General features: G+C 47.7%; 1 protein-coding gene across 6 annotated transcripts in view; it reads left to right on the forward strand.

The window, feature by feature from the left end:
- STUM (stum, mechanosensory transduction mediator homolog) overlaps positions 1–25,718 on the forward strand; it is a 47,860-nt gene extending 22,142 nt beyond the window's left edge. The window contains exons 2-5 of one of the 6 annotated variants that reach the window (XM_053939404.1): positions 10,505–10,693; positions 19,269–20,075; positions 21,655–21,791; positions 23,633–25,718. In XM_053939404.1, the coding sequence (XP_053795379.1) occupies positions 10,505–10,693; positions 19,269–19,309 (230 nt within the window). In that variant the 3' untranslated portion in view covers positions 19,310–20,075; positions 21,655–21,791; positions 23,633–25,718. Of the gene's footprint in view, positions 1–10,504; positions 10,694–19,087; positions 20,076–21,654; positions 21,792–23,632 lie in introns of all 6 variants that reach the window. The other 5 variants (XM_053939405.1, XM_053939403.1, XM_053939407.1 and 2 more) reach the window with 5 other exon arrangements.
- The last annotated feature ends 815 nt before the right edge of the window (positions 25,719–26,533 follow it).

The following is a 26,533-nucleotide window of genomic DNA, read 5'->3' on the forward strand; positions in this document are numbered from 1 at the left end:
TTTAGTAGGTAAAGTGCTTTACCTTTCATCTAAGAGTAGTGGTTTTATGAAAAGTGTCCTTTAAAATCAAGACTTGGTCACTATTTGACTAATGGTAGCACTGAACAGAACAACAAGGATATAGCCCCATCAGGCTAGACACTAAATTTCCTGGCAGACTTGCTAAATTAACACCTTAATAATGTTACTTTGGCATTATAAGAATCAAGTTATAGCATCAGAATTACTTAGCAAGCAGCTGTAAATCCAGGATGGAGTTCTGGTCTCACAAATCGTATTCCAGACTCCTGAGTACAGCACCACATCACTTAGCTACAGAGTGCAATTCTCTTATGTCCTGTTTGTCCCTGCTTGAGACACTTTGGCTCATAAAATGTGTGCACTGAGTTTTCTGGATTAAGGAAAAAAGATGAAAGGATGCTTTTGTTAGCCTCCTGCATACTTATCACCGCAGATCTCCGAACATTTATGTCAGTTTTGTTTTACATTCCTCTAGTCCTTAAAAGATAGCTTGTACTTTAAGGTGATTTTGGAGGCTGATGCAATTTATTACACTGCCATTTCAGCTGCCTTGTTCAGTAGAATAACCTCTAATTGCTCTGCATCCCCATCTAACTTTCTAATAAGATTAATTCTGTCTTGTGTCTTGGTAGTCCCTAATTAACATGATTTGTCTTCACAGTCAAGGGCTCCAGGGTATCACAGCAAGCTCAGAGTCACTGCTCAGTGAATCTTAGAAGTAGTTAATCCATCCCTTCATGAGCAGAGCAGACCTTCCTAGGGAGCTTCAAAGGGCTAAATTCATCTCAAGGCATTGATGAGAGAGACAGAGGAGGCACAGCAGCTGCAGACCTTGCCTGGAGCTGTGGCTGTTGGGCTGGGTCACCCAGGCAGAGCTGGAGGGAGAGAGCCTGCACTGGCCCTGGCCTGCTATTTCCTTCTGCTCCGTGAGAGCTCCCCAGGATGGGTGCTGATGGCACTTGAACCCATGCGAGGGCAGAGGCAGAAGAGGCGTGAGCGTTTGATGTGGCTTCACCCAGCAGCCCTTAAACTCGTTTGGGAGCTGGGGGATCCTGTGTGCCCTCCTCCTGCTCTGATGAGAAAGAGCTTTCCGTGGCACAGACAATTAAGAATAAACTTCAGTTCATCACTGTATAATTGGCAAGAGCCTGTGTGAAAGCTCATAAGAGTCCATAGCCTTTTCCTCATTATGCTTCTGCTGTTACACAGCTTTTACTTCCAGCATCCTTTAGAAACTGGAGGGATCAGAAAGTCAGAAAGCTTTTCTTGCAGGAGGTTTCATGGCCTCTCTGAAATGAGGAGGGGCTCTCCCCAGACATTCTGCTGTTGAAGCTTCCAGGTTGGTCAAGTTTGGGTGAAAAGCCAGATTCAAATTATTTCTGAATCAACAGCACAAAACAGAATGGCTTGAGGTTTGTTTCTGGATGCACATCAAGGAAACAAAAATTAATTTCTTTGAATAGGATCAGAGTCTTAAAAATAAGAGATGGTTTAGTGGATGATTATTTCTGGCTCCTTGGTTCCTCTCTCATGTAAGTCCCAGGTTCCTGCAGTGGGTGGGTGCAGAGCAGCCTGGGACTAGGAGAGCCATGGCAGAGCATCCAAGCATGGCAGGAGGAGAAGGGAACACAAGGTGGGATAAGTACCTGGTTTCATACTAGACAGTATAAATACAGAAAGTTCTGTATGGCAGGAGAGAGACAGTAGAGAGAAGCCAGCAGCAGAGCTGATTCCATAAAAAAGAGCTTTTAAATTGCTGATAAAGTTACAGAGCAGCAGGAATGAGTCCACCTGGTTCAGATGAGCTCTCAGCAAAGTGCCCTGGTGCTGTAAACAGCGGTCATGCCTTTTGTTCTCCCTTATATTTGTTATAATTGGAAGCCAATTGCATTACTTCTCTGAATGCTGGCATACTTAATAAGGATGCAAATTAATTAAAAATCTTCCTTCTATTCCATTAGTAAATAAAAAAAGCGAGCACTGAGCATGAGCGAGGCTGCAGTGCCTCAGCTGTTTTCACAGCGGAACCAGTGGCATGTTGCTCAGCCTCCCTGGCTCTTCATTCCCTGTCTAACAGGCAGATGGGCTGTCATCCACTCCTGATGTACTTTGATGAGCTTATCTCCAGCAATTCATATTCCTTGACTGTAGGTGGTAGGTGTTACTTGTTACAGCTTGCCTATTTCCTATGTCTATTTCCTGTCCATGTAGCAATATTCCCCCCCCACTTCTGGGACATTACATGTTCTCTACAGTGGCTCATACTGTTGTAAAGCATGATGCAAAATGTCCTTGGTGGTTCTGGGACCACATCATTTATCCAAAAGGAGGGAAAAAAAAAAAAAATACCTGGGAATCAAGCAGGTGCAACTTGCAAAGATAATTCAGCAAGTCCTGGCAGAATTCTGAGGTCTGCTCCACCACCGTGGATTATCTGGGGCCTTGCATTTGCTGTTCAGCAAAAATTCTCCAGTCTCAAATACTTCAAGCACACCCTTAATTTTATGCATCAAGTCAACAGATTTAAACCATACAACTGGACTGGAAAACTTCACCCAAGGACTGTGGAATGTCTGGCAGTGGAACAAGCTGTACTTCAATCTCACTATTTATGGGTGGCTGCTTTTAAGTGTTCAAAACACTGCAGCCCTGCAGAGTAAAAATAATTTTGATGGGTCCGTGTACAATTAAAGCTTTAGTAAGTCACTTCACCTCCATGCAGCTCCCCCCCCAATGTAATTTAAGATTTTGCTGTGTATTTTTAGCCTTGGAAGTCTGTGAAAGTTTGTTGCAGTCAAGTTTTGAAGTTTTAGTTTAAAAAATTCTGCATTTTTAGAAGACTTAACTTTTTCTAGAGCATTAAATATGAGAAAAACCTCATTTTTGATGCAAAGGCACTGCTGTCTTACTTGCACGTGGGCTGTCTTCTGTGGAAGCTACACAAACACTGTCAAGTGTGCTCTGACCACATGACACAAAGCTCCTGATAACAAACAAATGCAGAGCTCAGTGCTGGAGCTACAGTCAGGTGCTGAGAAAGCTGGCATCAGCCATGGGCACACAGAGCTTTGGGATGTGCTGGTCATTTTCCATGTGTGTAGGGAAAGCAGAGAGCTAATCCCATACACAGCCTACCTTCTGCAGGCTCAGGACTTGGAACAAGCCCTGTGGAGACAAGGATTGCAGGTGCCAGCTCTCTCTTGTCAAGTGACTGTATATTTTTGCCCACAGCGAGGCCAAAGAGAATGGAGGGAGCCAAAATTCCCTCTAAGTGTTCTTTGGGTATGGAAGGGGAAAATAAAAACAATGTGCTGGCAGAAGCTAAACAAAACACTTTTAATAGCAGGCCATGGAAAAAAAAATCATGAGCTACTCTCCATGGCAACATCTAGGTTCTGTCACATTTGCTGCCTCCACTCTCTCCTCCTTCCCTTTCTCCTCTCCTACCCTTGGGCTCCTGCTGTTCCTGCCCGAGTCCTGCTCACACAGCTGTCCACGGGACCTGGCATTTGCACCAAGGTGTCATTGATGTCCCCCCCTGGCAGATCTGAATCTGAGGGATTCAGGTTGTTAATTCTAAGAGGGACCAAGTAAGCCTCCTTTTCTCTAAGCTGTCAACTGCTCTTGCTCTTCTTACCCTTCAAATTGTTAAAACGACCTATCCACTCTGGCCCCCTTGCACTGTATTCGCAGAGGCAGACTTCAGTCTGTATGGATACTGGAAAGGGGAAAAAAGCTTGCCCACGCCTGTTTAATTAAGCTTTATCCTAAAACCTGAGCTTTTAAGATGTTAGTCTAAAACATGCTTATTTCTAGGAAAAAAGACCCCAAAACAGGTAATTGCAGTCAGTGCTGACTTACTTCTGTGACTGAAATGAAGTGCAAGAGGACGGATGCAGGAGATGCCCCTGACAGGTTGTGGGGGACACCTGAGCCTTACTGGTGCTGCAGCACTCTGTTGCAGTCTTGCCACCTCTACATTCTTCATATTTTACAGTATCACAGAATCATCAAGACTGGAAAAGACCTTTAAGGTCATCAAGTCCAACCAAGAGAAACAAGTCCAGCAGCCAATAACCAATAACCAGTGAGGAATTGCAGGGTCAGTGACAGCCTCCATACCCTGCACTAAGCTCTGGCTCAGCAGCAGCACCAGGAGTTCCTCAGTGCTCCCAACTGCTCACTGGGAGAAGGCCACAGACTGTGCAGCTGGATGCTGTGCTCCAGGAGTGCAGCTGTAACCCTGTGCACTGATTTTCATCTCTTTCTATGAATGGCAAGTGGCTTGGTGTTCCTCTGAGGAAACTGGGTAGGAATTTGTCCCCGGGCAAAGGAGCACAGCTGGCCACAGAGCCAGGTACTCAATAAAGGTCAGTTCCCTCAAGAGGACACCCTGCAGCTTCTACACCTCTACTTTTGCTGCCAGCCAAAGAGGTTCACTGATTGCCCCCTGCCAACCACAGCTCTCTGAGGGAGCCATGGGAAGAAGAGGCAGAGTGGACACCCTGACAGGAACCCTGCACTCACAAGCAGCAATAACCACAGAGGACAACACAGAGGTACCTAAAATATTTTCCTGAATCAGCCTTTTCTGTTCAGAGAGCTGCAATGAGCTTGGGGAGAAAGCACTTTTATCTCAGGGTGACACACCTGCACTAGCAGATTCTCCCTCATGCAGCCCAAGCCCAGTGAGATCCAGCCAGGTGAAGAATGGGGATACTGGTTAGGATTCACATTGGCCAGAATGCCTCCAGGGCTTTTGACTTTGCACCTGTTTCCTCAGGCAATGACACAAACAATGGTCTGCTTTAGGAAACTTCAGCACATCATCATCCTGGGCATTAATGTTTTGCAACTCCATTTTATCACCTTGTTAATTGTGTCCTTTCCACAGCCCAGCTCTACCCAGCTAAGCAGAGAGGGGGATGGTGCTGAGCATCAGCACATAGTGCCTTACCCCTTCCCTAAGCAAGGGTTAGTGGTGTCCCTCATCATAACCCTAAGGGCTACAGCTGGCACTGGATTGATGCCAAGGATGAGAGGCCTCCACTCCTGAAATGACTCCTTACAGCTCTAATAGAGTATAAAAACAAGTTCATGGCACTGGGGAGCCAAGGATGTCTTGACCAATAGATACCATATTAATTTTTATACCAAGGCAAGGAGTGCAGCCCTTATAACCATTCTTGCACAGCTTTTTCTGACTCACATGAGTAAGAGCCTGCACATCTCATGAATTTTCAGCACATCCACAACATCTGCCTCACATACCTGCCAGCACTGTTTAATGACAGCTAATAATCATTTTACTTAAGAAGATTCAAAGACACACATAGCAGACATGTCCCCATACAGAGCGCTCCCCTGACACAATACAAGGTACAGCTCATCCCCACAAAGCACACACTGTTAAATACATCTCCCTGTGATGATCCAACAGCCCTGCTCCCACAGACACCTCCAGTTTTGTTCCCATCTTTGCCTGTACTTGCCTCCAGCTGTGTGCTTCCTGCAGCCTTGCTCCAGCTCCTGAGTGGTGACGTGGCCCTGGCTTTCCTCTCTGGGAGCAGGAAAGGAGGCACCGTAACACTGCCTTATTTACTCCCAGCACTACAGGGGAATATCTTAAATGCACTCCAGGCTTTCAGGAAGAGGAAGAAATACTCCACACCCCCTCCCTGCCTTCCAGGCTTTTGTAGGGTAGGGATCATTATCATCATAGAATCACCATCATCACCATCTCCACATGTGGCTCCTGATTGCAGTAATTTAGTTTCTGCTGTTCCTCCACCTGTTCCAGCTCATTAGATGTGATTTCCTTACAGCAGAGATGCTTCTGCGAAGTCTCAGATACCTGGCAATCACACCCACCAAACTGTCTGCATGCTCAAGTTACTTGCACTTCCACTGCGGTCATCAGTGTCCTGTTTCCCTGTGGCTCCAACCAGGCTCCCACTTCTGATGCTCCTGGGAAGGTGCCATCACAGCTGGTCCTCCACATGAAATGTGCCAAGCTCTGCGTCTGACTAAAGCTCTTGCAGGAGTGCCCAGGATAGGCTTTCTTGTAAAACCAGGAAAGGAAAAACTTCTCTCCTGCAGCTTAAGGTATTCCATAACACATCCCCTTCTGCACTCACATAACACAGAGGAGACTGTTCAGGACAGGCCATGGTCTTGACCTCATGCCTTTCTCCACCCTGGATGAGTGACACAAACAATAGGAAACCAGGGCATCCCTTTCCAGGGTGTGAGGTTTTGCTCTAAAAGAAAAAAACCCCAAACTATCCCTCTCATACAATTTTGTATGTGTATACTGTATTCTGTGAGGCCAGGACCAGCAGATGACGCTCCTGGGAAGGCCATGGCTGCCAACGTAGCAGCAGACACCAAAGAGGGGACTTCATCCTGCATGACAATGGACCAGAGAGGAGAGGAGAGGAAAGGGCAAAACCCCCTCCTTTGCCCCTTCATTTAACTGTGTTTCTCTGCAGATAACACATCCCCTTCATGTTCAATGGGGCAAACTGCTGGAAACAAGCATCTTTCTGCATTTACTGGTGTAATCTAAAAATACCCCAATTGTGCTGACAGCCAAAGCAAGCAGAGGCTCCCAGGGGCTCTTTTTCTATCCCAGTACCATGTGGGTGCCCCAGCTGGCTGACACTGTCCCAAGTGAGTGAGATCGGTGTGACACCCCCTGACAGCCTCACTGCACATAGTGCCTTCACCCTCTGCCTCCCAGCTGCTCCAGAAGAACAATCCTCAGCTTCCACCCATCCCTGTGCCCAGCCCCTGGTACTTGCTGGCTTCAGGTGCAGCAGGGGCTGTACAGTTCAGCCAGGTGATTGCAAGGGGCCGAACAGACTCATTAAAAACAGGACAGGACATCTTCATCACCTCCCCTGTGTCCCCAAAGAGCCTGTATTAATTAATGATTTAGAATAATCCCAGATTTCATTGCAGTTTAGGTGTTTTCCATTGGGAAGCTAGAAGAAATGCTTACTATAACTTATGTTATACTGGCATAACTGCATGTGTGTTCATTATATCTGCTTGTGGAGTTACTGGTTTGTGTTTGCTGTTTGCACTCACAACCTGAGACCTTTTGGGACTGCTGATTTATTTGGCCAACATCACCCCAGCAGCTGGCATTCCAGGTTTAGGATTTCTGGGCTGTAGGGATTCAAGTGTCTGAATGCCTGGTCAGGAAGGGAAATGGTTCAGTGCCCCAGCTCTGGGGCAGCCACGTGGTATCAGCAGATACAGCTTGCTTGCCTTCCTTCTCCTCCTCCTCCTCTCCACCTCTCCATTTCCAGATGCAAATAATTCCAGATCTAGCAGTGTGTAACCATGATGGCTTCTAAGGGGAAAACATCTACTTTGGCAAAAGCATTTAAGACTCTTACTCCTGCTTCACATTCTCAAGCATATGTGGAGTAGAGGAAAAATGCTTCCATCCTATGCCTGCTGGCACAGCTAAAATCTTGTATTCAAAAAAGCCAGTAAGCTCCCAAAGATTGGCTCATCATAAGTAATAAAGAAAATGCACTGACATTGGAAAAATGAATTGGCTCCCTTGAGGAGGAAAGTGGCCTCAAGAGGAATCAGAAGTCAAGGTTCATGAGATTTTAATCCCAGTTTCTGTATCTATTCACAGTCCAGAGGAGGACACTTAATTGCTTTGTTAGCTTTATTCCTTTCTGAATGGGACTAGACTTTAGCTTAGTCACTGTGGTATTTAGGGCATTAATTGGCTAATTCAGCAGCTTGCTCTAACAATGTAAGTATCTTAAAAGCTTCACTGGAAGAATTTGAAGCTGTAGTGTAAGAATTATTGCTGATTTTTTACCTTTCTTTGTAGCATATCTTGGAAGAGTTAAAGGTTACACAAGAGGGGAAGATTTTAATTTAAAAAAGAGACAGGCATTTTCATTTTGCAAGATTTTGCATCCTGATGGGAAAACATAAACACCCAGTCTCTGATCTTGCCTCAGTTCATATTTAATCTCGGAGAGTGCTGTGGTGTAGTTTTGAAGAAAACACTTTCAGGAAGCATGAGGGAAATATTCCAGGCTTCCTTCTGCTTTGATAAACTATAAAGGGAAAAAAAAGTGGGTGAAGCAGGGCAGAGATGTCACATAATCCCACACAGGGGACACAAGAGACATGGAAGACAAAGCCAAAGAGATAAAGACAGCTGTGGGGAGACTTACACAACGTCCTTTGGGATTATAATGATTTCCCCTTTTGGTTTTGTGGATAAGGGGATGAAACGCCGCCTGTGAAAGCCCAAGGAGGAAGCCCAGGGATGTTTCTCATGTAGAAGATGTTGCCTGCCAGTGATGCTCTGCTGTAGGGCTGTGTTCCCCCTGCCCCAGCAGCACTCACTCACTCCCCTCCATGCCTGCTCCATGCCCAGCTCTGGCAGGTGCCACAGGGAGGGGGTGGGAATAAGAAATCAGATCCAGCCAGCGGCAGGAAGATAAGCAGGGTTTTAGGAGCTAGTGGAGTGTTAGGAAGGCTGGAATTGAAGCTTGCAGAGGGTGGCAGGCTTAAAAATAGGCTGTAGCTAGCCTTGCCCAGCATTTTGGCATCTCAGCTGCCTGTTATCCTTGTGACCCACTGAGGAAGAGGCGGCAAAGAAAGAGATTCTCTTTTCCACCTCCCTGGAAGTGCAGGACAAAATGGTATTTTGCTTCTAACCAGATGGTTCTGCTCTCTTGGTCTGATAAGATTTACTACAAGGGTGTAAACTGAGTGTTTTGTCCCTGTCTTCAGTCCAATCAAGGGACTCCCACCTTCCTCTGAGTTCAACAAGGCACTCGTGCACTGAAGATGTGCTCATTCATTCACATCTTACAGAATGTTTGCAGGCTTCCATCCTTTAAGAGGAAAAAAGGCAGTTTTTGTAGAAACCATCATTTTAATTCAAGATACTGATGAAAGAAGGCATTTCACAGGACTGTGATATCTAATACAATCAACACTGCACCTTGGTACTTACCTTAGCAATGCTGTATTTGTTTTAGAAAAACCCAAAGACAATTCATAATGCTAAAAGGTGTTGAAATCCATACTTAGAAAAGGTGCCTGAACCTCCTGGCCAACAGCTCATATTTTAGAGGAGCCAGGAACTGCTTCTTCTGCTCCTTACCCATAGTGTGTATTTCTTCATGTTCGTTGTGGGACAGATAAGTCTTCCCTGAGCTGTGAGCTTCAGCAGGCCATGAGCATAACATATCAGCTAAAAGTAAATAATCTGCCTTGTCCAAGAGTGTACATTTAGGAGAAATCTTTGTGAAAGGCAGCTGAGGTGTAGGTTTTTGGTTTTTTCCCCAGCTTTAATTTTCATACATCAAGATCCTTCATCTGAAACATGTTAGGAAGTTTGAAGTGTGGTTGCAAGATTGGTAAGTTGGTCTCAAGCAGAGCCAAGGGCTGCTACACCAGGTCCCCTGGCTCCAGCACTTTAAGAAGTTTAGTTACTTCTGAAGGGTTAAAACACACCCTCAGGTAGCAGCTTGTGACTGGGGAAAGTGTTGTGCAAAAATGCAGTGCCACTCCTTTTTTGTTTTGGTATCTGCTCCTTCTAAATCAGTATTTTATATAGTAATAGACTGCCAGACCATTAGAGATTCCTAGAGCCAGTCCTCCCCTAGCTCTGGATTTAGTTTTCCTTTTTAGAGCTGCTGTGTAGTAAGTGTTTCTCCCCAGGAGAGAGTCACCATGCAGAACAAAGGTATGTCCACAGATACACAGCACTCCCTTGCAGTGCAGAAGTGGTTTCTGTTGGGTGTGAGACAGAGTGAAAATTTAACGGGGTAGAAATACATTTGGATTTAGGTGAAATATGCTGCTTTGAGCTTGCTAGCATAAGTAAAATATGCTGTTTAGTCTGGTAACTTTGCAACACTAGTAAAACTGCCCCAGCTAAGGAGAAAAAAAGCGAATTTCCAAGCTGAAGAGATAAGAAAGACTCCTCAAACCTTGAAACAGACAGGGCAGAGTGACCCAGGAGTTCCTTCTGTACTTTCTGACAAAAAACTGAGTACAAGTGTAACTAGATGTCGGTGTAATGGGAAATCAGCAAAATGTATATGCATAAACCTATTGTGAAATTCTATGCATATGTAAATTAGTAAGGAGTAATAAAAAAGGATCAGGAGTCCTCAGGGGCACGCATGTCCTTTGAAGGGGAACGATCCCCCACATGCATCCAGCGCTGTAATAAACATACCATCCTACAAATCTTTATAGGAATTGTGGGGTTTTGATTTTTCGTCCGCGTTTCAGGTGGGTGGGGTGGAAAGAGCCAAAACCCAAGGAGTGCTTTTTCTACCTTGGTCTTCAAGTATAGGAAGCGAGGCCTTGTCCAGGAGTGTAAATTGAGGAGGCCATGAGGGGAGCAGGCCTGAGGGCAGTGGTGTGGCAGGAGGTGCTGCCGTGGCTCTCACAGGGCGCTGTGCTGCTCCTGTGTCCCCAGGAACGTTCGTGTCGGCGTTCACCGTGCTCTGCGGGGCCCGCACCGACCTCCCGGACCGGCACATGTGCTGCGTCTTCTGGCTGAACATCGCTGCCGCCCTCATCCAGATCCTGACGGCCATCGTCATGGTGGGCTGGATCATGAGCATATTTTGGGGCATGGACATGGTCATTCTTGCAAGTAAGTACAGTGCACTCGCCCTCCTGACTTCTCCTTCCCTTGGCAATGGTACTGGGTCCCAGATAATGTCCCTGCAAGCCACTGGGCTGCACTCTAGGGAGGAAGAGCCACAGGATGGGCTCTGCAAGTCCATGAGAAACACAGTAGGCAGAGAAATTGTTAGGAAGCAGTGGGAATGGGCCCTGTGACATACCGGGGAGAGTCTCCCATCCCACCATGTGGGTCAGGAACTTCCCTGGATGAAATGAAATGCGCAGGAAGGGGGAGCACTGTGAACTCTGCTGTCTGGAGCCCCTTCTGCCCTGGTCACATCCATCTGAACAAGAAAGCCCTTTGTCCCTTTCGACTCTGGCTGCAAATCTGTGGTTAGTAAGACCTTCTTGCTAGGTCGGTTCTGCTCCCAAAGCTAGCTGTCCCCAGAAAAGCCCTGGGGACTCTTCTGGACCCTCCCCTTCTTCCCCAGGATACATTTACCCATTGTTTTGGAGTATTTTTTCATGTTTCAGACCAAGTTCTTAGGCTGAGCCAGAAGTGTTTTGCTGCTCCTAGAACGACGTCCCATAGACCCTTTGAGTTGACTGAAACATTAGTTTAAGGAAAGAAGAGTCCTTTTTAAAATGTACATAATTTAAATCACCAGTTAGTAGATATTACCACACCAGAACACAGGCTCTGTAACTTTCATCTGGTAGAGGCTTTCACTGGGGTAAAAGTTGTGCCATATCTCCTGTATCCTGGTGTACAGGATGGAGGTGATATCTCACCTTCAAAGCCAGAAGAAACACAGCTCAGGGTGCTGGTGGCATCTGCAAGACCCCACTCCCTTTCCAGAGGCCGATGGGCAAGCCCTCAAACCAAACAGGTCTGAGACCTTTCAGGCTGACAGGACAGGCAGTTCCCAAAGCAAGCCCTTCACCCAGAGACCATCTTACCAGCAGCTTTTGCCTTTTGGTTTGAAGAGTCTCCACTTTGTCATCTCTGCTGATAACATCTGTGGCTGCACAACAGAGGGGGAAAGAGGATCTCAGGAAGTTGCCAGGAATCTGCCCAGAGACAAAATGGATGAAATTGGAAAAAAAAAAAAAAAAGCAGGAAACCAGTGCACATTTTCAGCTGCCAAACCCAGGGGTTAAAGCCTCTCACCAAACCACCTGCTAATTTCTGAGCCAGCTTCGGTTAAGGCAGTCCCCATGCAGAGCAAATGATGGATATTAAAAACCTGAACATGTGCAAGGCAAAAGCTTTCCTCAGGATGAAGGCAGTACTGCTCTTCGCTTTTCCCTGGAAACCACCTACCACATTTCCTTCCAGATGTACCTGCAGAGCAGGTTATTTCTGAGGCTAAATTGTGAATTGCTGTCCACATGTGATGTGTCTTCAAGAATCTGCCAGAGTTGTGTGTAGTGCCGTAAGTGCATGTTCATAACCATAAACTCTTCTGCTCTTCCTCTGTGGCGCAACCCCCGTGTGCAGGTTGCTGTCTGGCAGGACCTCACTCTGCTGTTGTGGGGAAAGTCAGGAAAGCATCTGTCCTGACAAAGAGCCACCACTGAAACTGACTTGCTTTGCTCCAAAGCCCTGCTCTCCAGCTAAGAGGGGTTGGTGCTTAGGAGGGTCTTACTTGGAGGGTCTTCTCCAGTTTCACTGTTGGGGAAAACCATACAGCTTAGAAGTATCTCCAAAACACTCCTTCCCACATCTGGCTGGATTCCAGCAATTTGGGAGGCAGAGGATGGATGAGCAGCATGTGGTGGGAATGCTCAGGTCAAGTGGTCCCCAGGCACAGCAGCAGTATTTCATCCCTCTGGTGGTAGTAGAGAATGGCAAGAGGAGTCAATGTGTCTTATGTTTCACCAGCAGCATCTGACAAACTGCAGCCCTTGGCAGTTTCTTTCCATCTCATTAAATAGCTGCTTTTAAGTTTACCTGCCATGCAGAGAAAGTAGTGGCTAAATGCAGCAGCTCTTGGTTGATGGAGAAGGAAAGAAAATAAAAAACTTAATCAACACAAAGAAAGTGATTGCTTGTTCTTACCTGGATCAAACAGCCCTGTCAGACCCAAAGTAGTTGGTTCTTGTTATCAAATTTTAAAAAAATAATAATAACTTAAGAAGGAAACCATGTTTCTAATGCAAGAAATAAGACATTTCATTTAAGAACACTGCCCGTTTCCTTTGGCTGGGTTTTGTTTGTGTGCAAACCATTGGATGCACTGGACAGAAACTGTACACCACTGCAACTTGAATCTGGGTGCAGATGGGAAATAGTTTAAAAAGTGTGAAACTACTGCCCACCTCTAGTCCCCTTGCCTTGAAATGGTCAATCCTATGTGTCCCTGTGAGGGTGCCAGGCTATTTGGATGGGTTAGAGGCAGGACACAGCAGGTCCTGTCTAAGCTGGTGAGGGCTAGCAGTGAGGGGGAGGGTGGGAAGCAGCTGAGGACCAGGAACTCCGCTCAGGCTTTCCCTAAGGGACAATCACCTCGCTCCCTGTACCTGGGCCTGCCTCTGTTAGCTGGTAGAGAGTTGGGAGGGAGTTAGAACCACAGAATCATAAAATCACTGAGGTTGGAAAAAACCTCCAAAATCATTGAGTCCAAGTCTTAAGCCATCACCATTGTGTCTACCACTGAACTGTGTTCCCCAAGTGCCACATCCATATGCCTACAGGAGACTCCTTCCAGCTTTTCATCTTCTAGTGCTATTTCACAGGCATGGAAAGGGGGAATCTGGTCTGAGGATAATGGCATACTGTCCTTAATGAGTCAAAAAGGAGAAGAATTACAGGCCAATCAGGTATGCTTCAGTTCCTGCAAGAAGTAATCAAGTAAGTGACTCGCATGCATTTAGAAAATAAAATACACCCCCACAAAGTCACCGTGGCTCTGTCCAGAGCGAGCTGTGTCAGACTGGCTTGATTCCCTTCGGTGGCAGAGGAATTAATTCTGTGAGAGGTGGCAGCAGTCAGCCATCCCTGCTAATCTTCAGATGCTGACCCCGTCTCACACAGCATTCCTGCCAGCAAGCCAGGGGGACGTGTCCTGCGTGAAAATGCACTTGAGAACTTTCCTCTGAATGGATTTTCCTGACCTGCAAAGAGATAAAGAGAGGTGTGTGGAAAGGTCCCTCCTGAGCAGCTCTGCTCAGTATTTTCATTTGTGGCTTGAGGATGGGCTGGAGGAGAGGCTCCCCAGCTGCACACCAGTGCTGGCTGCGAGTGCCGCAGACACAGTGAGGGCAGTGTCCGGATCCACGCAGCCAGAGAAGTGGTCTGGAAACAGAAAGTGCTACTCTGTAGGGACAAGCCCAGGACTCTACAGAAGGACTAATCAACTGCATAAATACACACTAGGGAACAACTTGTTTTTCAGGGAAGGACATGGTGGCTGCAGTGAGTCAGAAGCAGCACAGGGGGAACATTGCTGCAGAGGGAATGAACACCATACAGGCAGGTGGGAGCAGAGGTTGTAGGGCTTTTACTGATTCCATCACCTTTCTTTGCATGCATAAAGCTGTGGTGAGGCTTGTGGCCAGCTTTGGAGGCTGTACTTCAAGTGGAAAACCTGGAGAGAGTCCAGAGAACCACAAGACAGTAGCAAGCTGATGATGAAGGTGTTTAGCAGGCTAGTAAATGTGAGAGGGCAGCAGTTCAGCCTAAGATAGACTTGAATAACACCAGGAAGGACCTGTGTGGAAACTAGAGGACGTTTTTCCTCCAGTAAGGTCAAAATGCTGCAGAGGTGGCATGGCAGGATTCGCTCTCTCTGTCCCTGGAAGACTCCAAGAGTGGGTAGATCCATCTCTGTCAGGGACAAGGTGGGACCTGAGACTGACTTACCTGGGGGTTCTATCCAATCCTCATCTCCTCTAGGGTGCCCTTTATCAGGATAATATCCCAGAAGGAAGATAAATTGAATGCAGTTTTGTTGTCACACTTAATTACTTTTGGCAGCACCACAGCACAGGGTATTTTCTCTGCTAATTTAAATGAACTGCCAGCTGGCCCCACTGGACACCAGAGATATCTTCTTTAATCAGCCAGATGGCATTGGGAACTGTCCTCTGCTGTATCTGCTGTCTGAAGGCAAAGGTAGAATTAGGGAGCACTTAATTCTTCTGCCAAAAAATGGCTGGGCAGTGCTGCTGCAGTGTGCTCTCCTGCAGCCCCTCGCCAGCTCTGCGGGGACGAAGCACAGAGCTGAGGTAAACCACAGCTAATTATCTGGCCAAAACCAACTGGAAAATAAGCCTCCTAAGGCTTTCCAGGCAAAGCTCCCTCGCCTACAGGCACACCTTGCCCCCAGCCCACATCTTCATCAGCCCACTGTGCAGAATGAACTTTCCAGGAAGTCCCTGTCTGCTCAGAGCCTGGTATAAAGGCTGTGTGCCATTTCTTGACAGAAACGCCAGAGAAATAACATAGTAATGTCACACTGACATGGCACAGGGGACACAAGTCAAGGACTGTTTGTCCAGGCATTGTTTTGCCTCTGCTGAATGCAGCCAAGAAATCAAGACTGGTTTCTGAAGGAAGCCCTCCCTCAGCTCTCAGCCCCTGAATGAACGATGTGCTTGGCTGCATCGCTTTGGCTTCACTGGATGGAGACTTCGGCCGACTCTCGGGGCTGATTGCCAGCCAGTAGTGAGAACTCACCTGTAATCATGCCATCCATGTCACTCCTTTGCTAATTACTCTGTTCAGACCCTGCCAGAAGCAGCAGCAGATGATTGCACAGTTGCTGTATGCTCAGGCTCTGAGGGAAAGCATCACTGAGCCTCTCTGCTCTTCAGGGCCCCTGCTGGGGCAGGTAACACTGCTGTCCTGGGAAGGAAGGAGGCCCAAACCAACCAGTAACCCTTCAAGAGATGAAGAAAATTCCAAGGACAAATTGCCTGCTTGGACTTATTACACTTTTAAAAAAGATCTAAAAAGAGCTGTTCCCCAAACTAGGCCTGAGGAAAGTAGTTAAAATACCCTTTTTTGCAGTTTCCCACCAAATGCAGCAGTGAGGCAAGTTCTTAAAACATTGTAGGAATGTTAAATAGCACCAGTGTTTGGTTTGCAGCACCCAGACAGGCTGAGGCATGTGACAGGCTGTGGTTGTGAGTTACCTGTGGGCACGAGCAGACTGAGCAGGGAAGCTGCCAAAAACTCTTCAGGTGTAGTTGTCCCAGCTCTGAGACTGTGAATGGTATGCCATGACCCTTTGGTACACTGTAATGTCTTGTTTGATGCCTTCCCTCAGTGGCTCCCCTTCAGTCAAACCCACAAAATGCCAGTGGCACAGAGGAGAGAGTTTCTGGGAGCATTGCTCAGAGGTGTTAGCCCATCCAGCCTGTCCTGCTTGGGGCTGGAAAAGTAGATAAGGATTCCCCTGGCATCTTTAAACAAGAGTCCCAAGTGAAATGATCCACTTAAAGTACAAGGATTTTAAGAAATGTTTAGGCCTGGTGTGAATGTTTGATGGTAGAGCAGCTGTTCCCTGTTTACTCTGCAGCCTCAGTTTGTTCATTCTCTTCTGGTTCTCCATGTGTTTCAGATATATCATCTACAGTTACATTTCTCCCTCTCTCTTTCTTTCATGTTCCTTTGCCTCCTTTTGTTCACCATCAAAGTCTCACAAGGTAAGTTTTTTTCTGTTCTTCCTCCTCCTCCTCCTCACGCTCTGAGGCAGTTTCTCATGGAGAGCAGTGAGCATCGGTCCGGGCAGGACATCTGGAATTCACTTTGGCCAGCCCAGCCCAAGTCCAGCCATGTGCCTTTACATGTGTGTGTCTGACTGTCTCTGTCTGTCCTGTGGCTACACAGCCCCAGGCGTGCTGAAAATCTTCACACAGCATTGAAATGCCCCTGGGGATGCCCCAAAGGCACCCTTGGAGCAGAGCAGGAACCCATTTCAGCATTGAGAGCATCCTGAAGCCCCCCCTCGGCATGAACCCAGTCCCAGAATGACAGCCTGTGCACAGCCTGGGTTCTTTTTGCCTCAATCTTACATGCAATGCTTTACAGGAGAAGTGCAATTTCAAGTAAACTCCATTAAATCAGTGACTTTGTGCACAGGCCCACTTAATCCTGAACCCAGAGCTGTCTGTTCTACAGAATTGCACCTCAGTTTTATTGCAGACATATTAATGTAAAGCTGCTTCATACAGAGCAGCTATTCCTATGCAAGAAATGCAATAACTCTTTTCACATACAAACTACTTGATAAGTTTGAAGTATTGTAATAAACAAGTTTTGCATAGGACAGGTCATTTTTTGGCTTAGGGTCATGTAAAGAGACAGACTTGGCCACTGTAACTTCCAGCCAGTTTCAACAGCGACAGCCAGACTGAAAGGATTTCTCAATCTTAATTTTCTTATATCTCAGTAAAATTCATGGCTGTAGAAGTAAGTTACTCTTACTTTAGCTAAGGATTTAAGGCAGGCCCCACCTTTCTGGTCCATAGGGTTCTTTGTTTGTTTTTTTAACTCTGCTTCCTAAACAAATTAAACCAATGCCATAGACAAGCCCAAATTACAAGTTTCCAGCCAGCTCACCTTGCCTTGAGAGCTGACTCACACTTAAAACATAAATGCATGTGAAATCATCATTTTGCCCCCTAGAAAAAGCTGTTTGAAAGAGATGAGAGTCTTTCTGTTCAGCTGCACACAATAGGCAGAAATTCAGTTAAGTGTCATTATTCTGTCCCTTGAGCTTGTTTAACAGCAGGAGGTCCAGGCTGCCAAACCTGGGCGAATGTGTGGATTTTTTCCAAAGTACAGCAAAGTTCATTCACTGGAGTAAATTCTTAGTTCAGCAAAAAGTCCCTTAAAGATAGGGGTTCTGGCACCTGCTGGTATTTTGTGTTCAGTTTCTGTAAGGGACTTACACAAGCCTAACACAAAGGTTAGAAAGAAATATTACAAAGCATAAATGGAAAAGTGCTTGAAAAGTTAAGCATTCTTCTGAGATATGAAACTTCAGACTTCTTTGAAATTCGAAATATAAAAATGACAGGCTACTTATGTTACTTAGGCTAAGAAAAAAAAAAAAAAAAACCTCCAGATTGAAAAAAGTTATTTTAGTTGAAAGATCTTCACTGTGGCAGGCACTGCAAGTAAGGGCAGTTTGCTTCTTTAATAAGGAGATTTTTTTGCATTGATACAGTCAGAATAACAAGCTTCTCTGGAAAGGAAAGTGGGGAAAGCTTCTGGCACAGTCATTGCAACCACTTAGGAAAGCGTTAAGAAATCCAGTATTTTTCTCATCATCCTGTACTAGCACAGGAGCTGCAGGTGCTCTCCCATTGCCCTTCCCTGCCCTAGCCCCCACAGCAGATGAAGCTGTCCCCGGTGCGATTTGCAGCCTGCCCTCAACCACTGTGTGCAGGACAGTAAATAATCTGGGGCCCCAAGGAGCTGTGACAAGCAGCAGGACAGGCTGCTTGAGTCCTTGCAACATCCATGTGGCTGCCACACAGTGTGGACCCCTAGGGCTTCGCTATCTTGGCTGGGAAGTACATCAAACCTCATGGCCACAAGAAGAGGAAAGGATCTGAAGGAACAGGGATCCAGGCAGTTTCCTTGGTTTTGCTGCTGAAAAGATCAGGTTTCCTCCAGGCGCACTGGATGGCTGCTGTGCCCTAACAAAAGCACCTGTAATTCTGCTGGGCTGGAGCAAAGCAAGTGCAGAGCCAGGGAGTGAGAATATCATCAGAGGCATCCCATGATCTGTGTTTGACACCTCAGCCTGTGATTCAAGGCATTCCCCTTCTCCTCCAAGAGGTGTTTGCTCAGCTGTGCAAACTGCAGCACAAATTGGTTGCTGCTGTGGAGCGCCATCAGCAAAATCCAGCATGGGAAAAAAAGGTGGATAGAGGAAACCAACCTCCTACCTGGCAATGCTCTGGGAGGACAAGGTTCAAACACAAGTAGATCCCAAGGAGAGATGCGTGTCAGATGCACGACCTACCAGGGCAGTGCTTGGGAGCAGCCGTGTCTCTTGAGCAGGATACAAGGTCATCCATTTCCCCTGCACCACAGGAAAACACACTCCATAAAAACTTTAGGTTATTGGGCTGGAATTGGTGACCACTGGTACCGCTGTGCTCTTACAATCTCTTCAAGCAGAGGTGCCCGTGCCAGGCTGCTGGCAGGTGAGTGCCAGAGCAGCAGGGCTGGCTGCCAGCATCCACATGGCTGTGCCCAGGAAGGAGGCAGCACCAGGCAGCTGTTGGCTAAAGCAGGGCAGGGGGCTGCCCTGGGCAGCCTGGCCACGAGAGAGAATGTGGCAGCCCCCCTGTTTTCCCACATGGTTTTTGCCACTCTTGCTAAACCAGGTTAGTGGCTTGCTTGAGCCTCACCGAGAGTCCTCATTTGGAATTAACTCTAATCATGTTCCCTTCCCCTCCCTCCTCACAGGCTACAAGGAACAGGGGATTCCACAGCAGCTGTAGTGGCTGGGACAAGTATGGTCAGAGAAACACGGCGACAGATTTCCTTTGGCAGCCGTGGGCCACGGACCTTTTCATTACCCTTTGTCTCTCTTCTTGTCCCCTTTGTTTTGTCTCCTTGTGTCTGCCCGGTTCACCTGCCCGTCCAGCGGAGCGGAGATGCAGAGCAGCCAGCGCAGACTTGCACTGATGCCCCTGAGCAGCGGAGATGAGGCAAGCACGGCTTGGCTTGGACTGGTCCCGGCCAGCACGCGGTGGGCGGCCGACGAGGAGGACAAGGGTGCCAAGACAAGGAAACACCCTTGGTGACGGTGGCACCTGGGCAGGCAGTTGAACCAAGGGAGAGGGAGATCCTGCATTCCCTCTGCTCCCAGGGGGAGGTCGCTGAAGACGTTCTGCCTGTTTTTTATGCTTGCTGTTAAAGGACGCTGGCTGTGAACATCAAATGCCAAGGAGCTATTCATAGATATATGTACAGGATGTAAAAGCAAACCAGTGGTACTTTTTTCCTGCCCTGAAATTCCATCTGTGACTGCTTTGCAGTAGAGGAGGGTCCAACCAGCCTCCTCTGCTGTCTGTCTATATATGATGTTCACTGAAGCTCTGTCCCCACAGATGTCTTGAAAAACGTGCTTGCTGTAAATCGTATTGTACCGCTGAAATGACGGGGCCATCCCCTGCTTCCATCCGCTGCCACCATGCAAAAAACAGAGCTCCCACCAGCCCAGGGAACACTTTTCCTAGCACAGGACTGGTGTCCTGGAGCACCAAGCCTCAAGGGCAGCAAGTACTGCCAAAAGCCTCTCATGTAAAACAATACTGGGTAGCCAAAGAATGAGACTTTTTCTGCCCCTGAAAGCTACTTGCTGGCAGTGTCTCCATGCTTTGGAAACAGATCCCCTTAGAGCACGACGAGTGCTCCTGGCTGATGCAGCATCCCAGCTCTGCTTCCCCAGGTAAGTATCCAAAACTCCAGGATCACCAGCTGGTACTAGACAGGTGTTGTGTTTGGAAGGCCCGTGGCCAAACGGGGTGGGGCTGTGATTTCATGGTTTGAACATGATGTACAGAATTGCAGTGGCTGCAGGTGGAGTGATCCCTCTGACCACAGCAGGGCAAGAGGATCTCAGCTTGGTGTTAAGCACCTGGATGCTTTTCTTCTCCAAAAAGATGGCAGGAGGAGCCCTGCTGAAAGAGGGCAAAGCCAGGCTGCTGACGTGCAAGGAGGGCCCTTCCAGACAGAGGAGTTTCACACAAACCCTCTGCCAAAACCGGGAGCCACCCAAGTGTGGCAGAGCTGAGACCCACTCCCAGCCAGGAGGCAGATAGTGAGAAAGCAATGGCAGCAAACCCCACTGCCCTGCAAGTGTCCAGCCTCTCCTGGTATGATGGTCTACTTTTAACAAAGGTTTTTATTTTTCATGCAGAACAGGTCCTGTCAGCTAAAATACCCTCTGTTGTAAATGGAGCTGTGGTGTCAAGAAGCAGCAAGTGCCCTGAGCTGCTCACCAAGGGTGAAGGAGAGTCCTGTGATGGGCAGGGCACCTGTCAGTGATCCCACAGAGAGCTGCTGGGAAGCTCCTTCAGTTTTGGTTTAGCAAACCTCTGGCTTAGCCTCCCCACAACCCCTGCTGTTCTCCTGATGCCTGGATACTGTCTGGATTTAATGCAACACCTCTCTTCCCAGAAAGTTTCCTCCCTGCTCAATGCCCACACTGTGCTGTGAGCCCACAGCTTGTGGAAAGCAGGCATCAGTACCTCCTTGCCCTTCCAGCTCAGGAGGTCCTTCTTCAGGGCTGAGGACAAAGCAGCATCCACAGTCCCAAGTAATTTGTGATGGGACAGGACCCCTCTAAACTATGCCCATTTATCCAATGCAGGCATCAGAAGGAATGACAGACTTTTTCCACTTCACCCTTTCATGACTGGGCACTATAAAAAGCTTTGGGCTGCCTGAACAGGAGAAAGGGGCAGAGAGTTAGGAGCCTTGGGAGTACCAGCTTTCTTTGTGAAGATGCTGGCTCAAGCATTTCCTCTGATCTCAGCAGTATTAATTGGAATATATATATATATATATATATATATATATATATATATAAACAAGGAGGCAAATTTGTAACACAAACAATTAATTGTACATTTTACCAAGCCAGACTTCAGTGTATTTGTACAGCATGCAGTATACAGTAAGGAAAAAGGACAGGTCTCCTAAGCAAACCCATGGAATAAGTCAGGCTGCATTTCTCTTGCCTCACACCCTAAACTGCTGCTTGTACTGCCATGCTGGACAGACAGAAACGGGTATTTAGTCACTACCCTGTATCCAAACAGGGATGCTGAGCTCCACTTTTTGGGCTACTGCATAGAAAGTGAAGATCATGACATGGTGCAGACAGGAAGACTTTGCATTTGTCATTTTAGAGGAAAAGAGATGAAAAACCATCAGTTTTTAGAGCAACACATGCCACACAACATAGGTAGCAGAGGAGCAAAGGTTTCCTTGGGAGACAAGTACCAGTTGGTGCTTTTTGTTAGCCCAGGGCTGGAAGTGCTCCAGAGGAAAAGCAGCACAGTTATCCTGCCAGAATGCCAGGCTGCAGCGAGCCAGTTACATTGCTTTGCCAGGGAGAGGCTTGGAGGAGAGCAGCAGCTGGAGAAAACCAATCAAGCAGGTCAGTGGTGGAAAACCCAAGAGCCATCTGGGATCTGCACTAAAGCCAGGGGATGAGCTCCTCAAGAGTAACACTGCCACAGCGATGGCCAGAAGGATTTCGCCTCACATCATTCACTATTTCAAGTGTCTTTGTCCATTTCTACCAAAGGGACTGGTTCAGGGAGTGGCCTGTGCTGTGGCATCTGCAGCTCTGTGGCTTGCTGGGCTGTTCAGGTGTTACAGAACTGAGCTTCAGCATGTCCTGTGAGACAGACCATCTCTGCTCCTCCATTTCCCACCTGGGAAAATAAAGGGTAATGAGGATCCTAACCAGTAGCAAACGGGGAATCTGTAGCACATCTGGAAAACACCTTCACATGCTGCTGCTATCATCAGTGAGAACACTTTTTCTGAGGTCTATAACTGGCCCTGAAGTCACACAAACCACTTGCCCACTCAGCTGCAGCATGTGCAATGACAAAGAGCAATGGTTACCACTCACTTTTGCCAAACCAGAATGGCTGGGTCGAGTGCAAACACCAAACACTGCCTAAGCATCAAGTCAGTTGTGCTGCGGTGTCAGGACGGGTGTGCCGGAGCCCCTGCAGACATGGATAACAGGCCATGGATAAAAGGAACCAGGCAAAACCTTTGAAATAGGAGCAGCAAGTGTGGCTTAACAACTTCTTCTGGTGCCTGTGAAGTTGGGTTCACTTTTAGAAGGTGGATTTAAATGTGTAGTGGACAGGCAGCACAAGAAGCCTCTGGCTGGGGAGGAATAAACAAGCTGATATTTTCACTGGGCCTAAACTGCCAAAAGTCACATCTCCTGTGGCATCAGATGTCACATCAGCAGCAGATGCCCCATCCCAGAGACCTAGCACCTGCACAAAAGGTCCCCTGGGAACAAAAATGGACAGAATAAGCTCCTCATCAGCACCACCAGGGTTTTGCCGACCTTTTGGGCCACATTTGGTGCTGTCTGTCTCTGTGCTCTAGTTAGGATGGGAGAATTGGTTTGGCTGGGAAAGGATCGAATGGAAATGCTGCCCTCCCTGGGATGGCTGCAGGTCTCTGAGAACATCACTTTGGTTAGGTCTGGGTGCTGTCTGCATTTATTGCATAAGGGAGTCAGAGCACTGCACAGATGAGGTGTGGGATTTATAATTAACTTTCAGGTTTTGCTCTGTAAAATTTTCTCTTAGCTTTCACCTTCTTATTGAGTTGGTGAAGCCAAGAAAACACTCAGTGCACCACTTCAGAGGCTCTGAAATCTGTCAAATGACACCCAGGACAAAAAGCCTTATTTTTGCCTACTGTGATGATTTGCTTAATTTATTTTAATTAGAAGCAGACAGTTTCCCACTCTCAGCTTTAGGACAGGAGCCACTTTATAGATTGGCCTTGCTACCAGGCAGCAAGCATCAAATTGCATTTTCACCAAGGCTGTCCTGTGGTAGTAATAAAAATGATAAATCCCTCTGCTTTTTCCAATAGCCCTGAATAAAGCTCCCTCCAGCCCAGGTATGACAGCAGCCTGCTCTCAGGCAATGGTGAGACCCTCACCCTGGCTTCAGGTCTCCCCATGGCAAGCTGTGGGGAGCTCAGAGACTGAGCCCAGGGCAGGGCTGTGGCCACCAGAGGGTTCTGCTCTTCCCATCTTTAGTACCACACCCTCCACTATGACTTGGTTTTCTTTCTCTTACAAGAGGTCAGAGTTCTGTGGGCAGCTGGCAGCATCTGGAGGGGCGTGTCTGGCACCCACAATCCAGGCACTGACAAGAGCCATGCTGTGAAGACACAGGTACGAGTGGAAATCTGGAGCTTTCCCCTATCAACAATTACTTTCTTTCTCTTTAGGGTAAAATTAACCACCCAGTGCTCTCACACCTCCTTCCGAAGCATTGCAGAGGGGACAACACCTCCATCTCCACCGGGGCTGGGTAACTCCCCTCCCTCCTGTAGGAGCTGTGCCTGTGACCAGCTGCAAACCAGCACAGCCAGAGGGCACAGCCCGAGCCCTTCCTGTGGTCCGAAGTGCGTGGCTCCCAGCTATCCCAGCACCATCATCTGCTTTGTAAATGTAGATGTTTGACATGCGAGTTTTACAACTAAAGAGTGATTGTGGGTAATGAAGAATAAATGCAGTTGCTTCACCCCCATCTGCCAGCAACACAGAATTTTTGCTGCTCCTTTCTGATTGTGAAAACCAGGTTTCTCAAAAACAAAACAAAACAACAACCAAAACAAAGGGCTTTAATGAAATAGCTTCTTGGCACTTGAACCCAGCTGGGCTGAACAACTGATTTACTACTCATTGGAAAGCAATTCTAGGTAGGGACCAACTCAGTGAAAAACCTGCTTCATCCTGGGTCAGCCCAACCATTGCAACAGAGGGCACAGGACCATTTTTCCAAGTTCATTTGTGTTACCATATTTACCATGGAGAAGGTGCTTTGGCAGGTGACTCCCACCCTCCCAGCCTTTTGCCTGGTTGGCCATACTTGCTGTGGGGGTTTGGGGTTGCTCTCAGCTGTGGCAGTCACAGCAGGGAAGATCAGTGGGGCTTTGTGCTGGGAGCAGCTCTGGCACACACAGCCGTGGGGTCAGGAGAGTTAGATGTGAGAGGGAACTCCACCTGTGCCACACCCCGTGCTTCCCAAGACACAAAGCTGCATGTCCCTCCCGTGTGCACTGACTGTCACACATTTTATTAAAGACCTTCCAGTTGTGCTGGAAATTGCCCCTTAAGTCTTGCTGTGAGTGTTGTGCTGAGCTCTGTGGACAGGAAGCTGAAGCTTACAGTCCCAGGATTCTTCAGAGGGCTGTTTTATTCCTTGCCTCCTGCTTGTTCTGGGCTGACCCTGCAGTTCACAGACATGCATACACTCCAGCCAGGGTGCATTTTATTGCTACCCAGCCCAAACTGCATCCACTGCAAGACACCACCAAGAGTTCCTTGACATCTAAACCCCAAGTACAAGGAGACCCTGGCTAGATCTGACACTCCTCCCAGGTAAAAGCAATGTATTCATCCACACGCTTGTTAACCATGGTGTGGCAACACAGCCCTGTATTTTCCAGCTGACTTTGCTTCATGCTCATACACTGTGCACTTTGAAGCAGTGCTGCAATTTATTTCCCAAACTGGCCCTCAGCATTCCCATCCCCCTGTGGGAGCAGCATGGTGCAAAACCCCAGGTCACAGTGGCACCATCTGAACGAGGGTTAATTACAGTGAATCCCACCAGAGCTCATGCTACCCACAACCCATCCTTCCTCCTCTTGTCATCTGTACAAATACCTAAGCCAGGCTAAATTCAAGTCTTGCTTCTCTTGCACCCACCCAACTGGCCAGAGGGAAGCAACAATGCCCTGTCCCCACTGCTGGAATGCTGCAGTGGAAAGTGAAGTTTTTGTTCAGGCTCTAAGAATGGAAAAGGCCAGAGTAGCTCAATCCATCTTCCAGCTCTGAGAATGCTTTCAACAGGCAGGTGAAAGGGAATGGCACATTTTGGCTTGGGATCGAAACAGGGGCTCACCTCTACCAGCACTGCTGGAGGTGATAGCAGTGCTCCCCCAGACACCCAGCAAGCGATCCCACCCTGGCCCACACCCCTCCTTCAGCCACCACACACTGGCACAGGCACTGTTCCCAAGGCTGGGAGGGGGATTGCTGGCTCAAGTCTGTGTTCTCCTTGTTTTGGCCATGCGTGGGTACCTCAGATTTTCCACCTTTGGAAGGAGGGAGCAGGGGCCTGCCCACCTGTGCAGTTTGCACCTTGCTGGTGAGCCCACCTTTCATTTTCGTACTGGAGGCCAAACTGAGGGGTTGCAGAGGACCATTTGTATGCCTATTTATATCACTGAGTATTGGATTGTGACTTCTTGTGTTTTGATACTGTGGATATTTTTTTTTTTAAGTTAAATATATTCTATTGCTGGACAGCTGGAATGAAATGTAGAGTCTCTTTATGTCACCTGGAGAAACCCCATCATCCCTGATTCCAAATGGGTTCTCATTCTCCTCCCACCAGCGAGGTGATGGAGAGCATCCAGCAGACACCAGCCCACATCCACATCCCCTGAGGAGAGGAGGCAAGGGCCAGGGCATGGCTTCCTTAAGGAATTCGCAACCAGAACCTTCCAGAAGAGCAGAAGGCTGGTGAGGAGCTTCACCTGAATCTCTGGAATGGAGACAAGGGAGGGGGAAAAGCCACCCTGTGTTCCCTTGTGCACATGCCTATCAGCAGTCCTTCTTGACTGGGTTTCATTTGCAATTTTAACTTATTATTTAACTTATTATCCCTGCTCCCTGTGAAAGAACAGCCCACATGCTGTCAGGAGCTTGGCCACAGACACCTGAGCAGATCTGAGCAGGTGGTAGAGCCTTCCCATGAAAGGCAGCCTGCTGCAAGGACCAGCAACTTGTTAAAACACCTGCATATTTCAGCCATCCACACTCCATGCTCCTCCTGTGATGTACAACACCACAAAACACCACTGCTCTGCTCCCTCCCCAGAACCACTGTGGGCAGGGAAACTTATGGGAGATCCCAGCTGGATCAGGGGACCAAAGTCAGATTGGTGCAAGACCAGCAAGAAGGGTCTTTTCACACCCCATGGCTTTGAGGGTCTGGGAGGTGAGGCAGAAGCTCCTTTCACTTGCTGTATGTTTCTGTTCAGGCTTCAGCCCTCAGCAGGGGAAGCGCTCTGGGCTGAACACTGATATATAGTAGTATGATGCTATTTATACAGCCA

Source organism: Vidua chalybeata, chromosome 3 (assembly GCF_026979565.1).
Source record: "Vidua chalybeata isolate OUT-0048 chromosome 3, bVidCha1 merged haplotype, whole genome shotgun sequence".
In the NCBI taxonomy this organism is placed as follows: domain Eukaryota; kingdom Metazoa; phylum Chordata; class Aves; order Passeriformes; family Viduidae; genus Vidua; species Vidua chalybeata.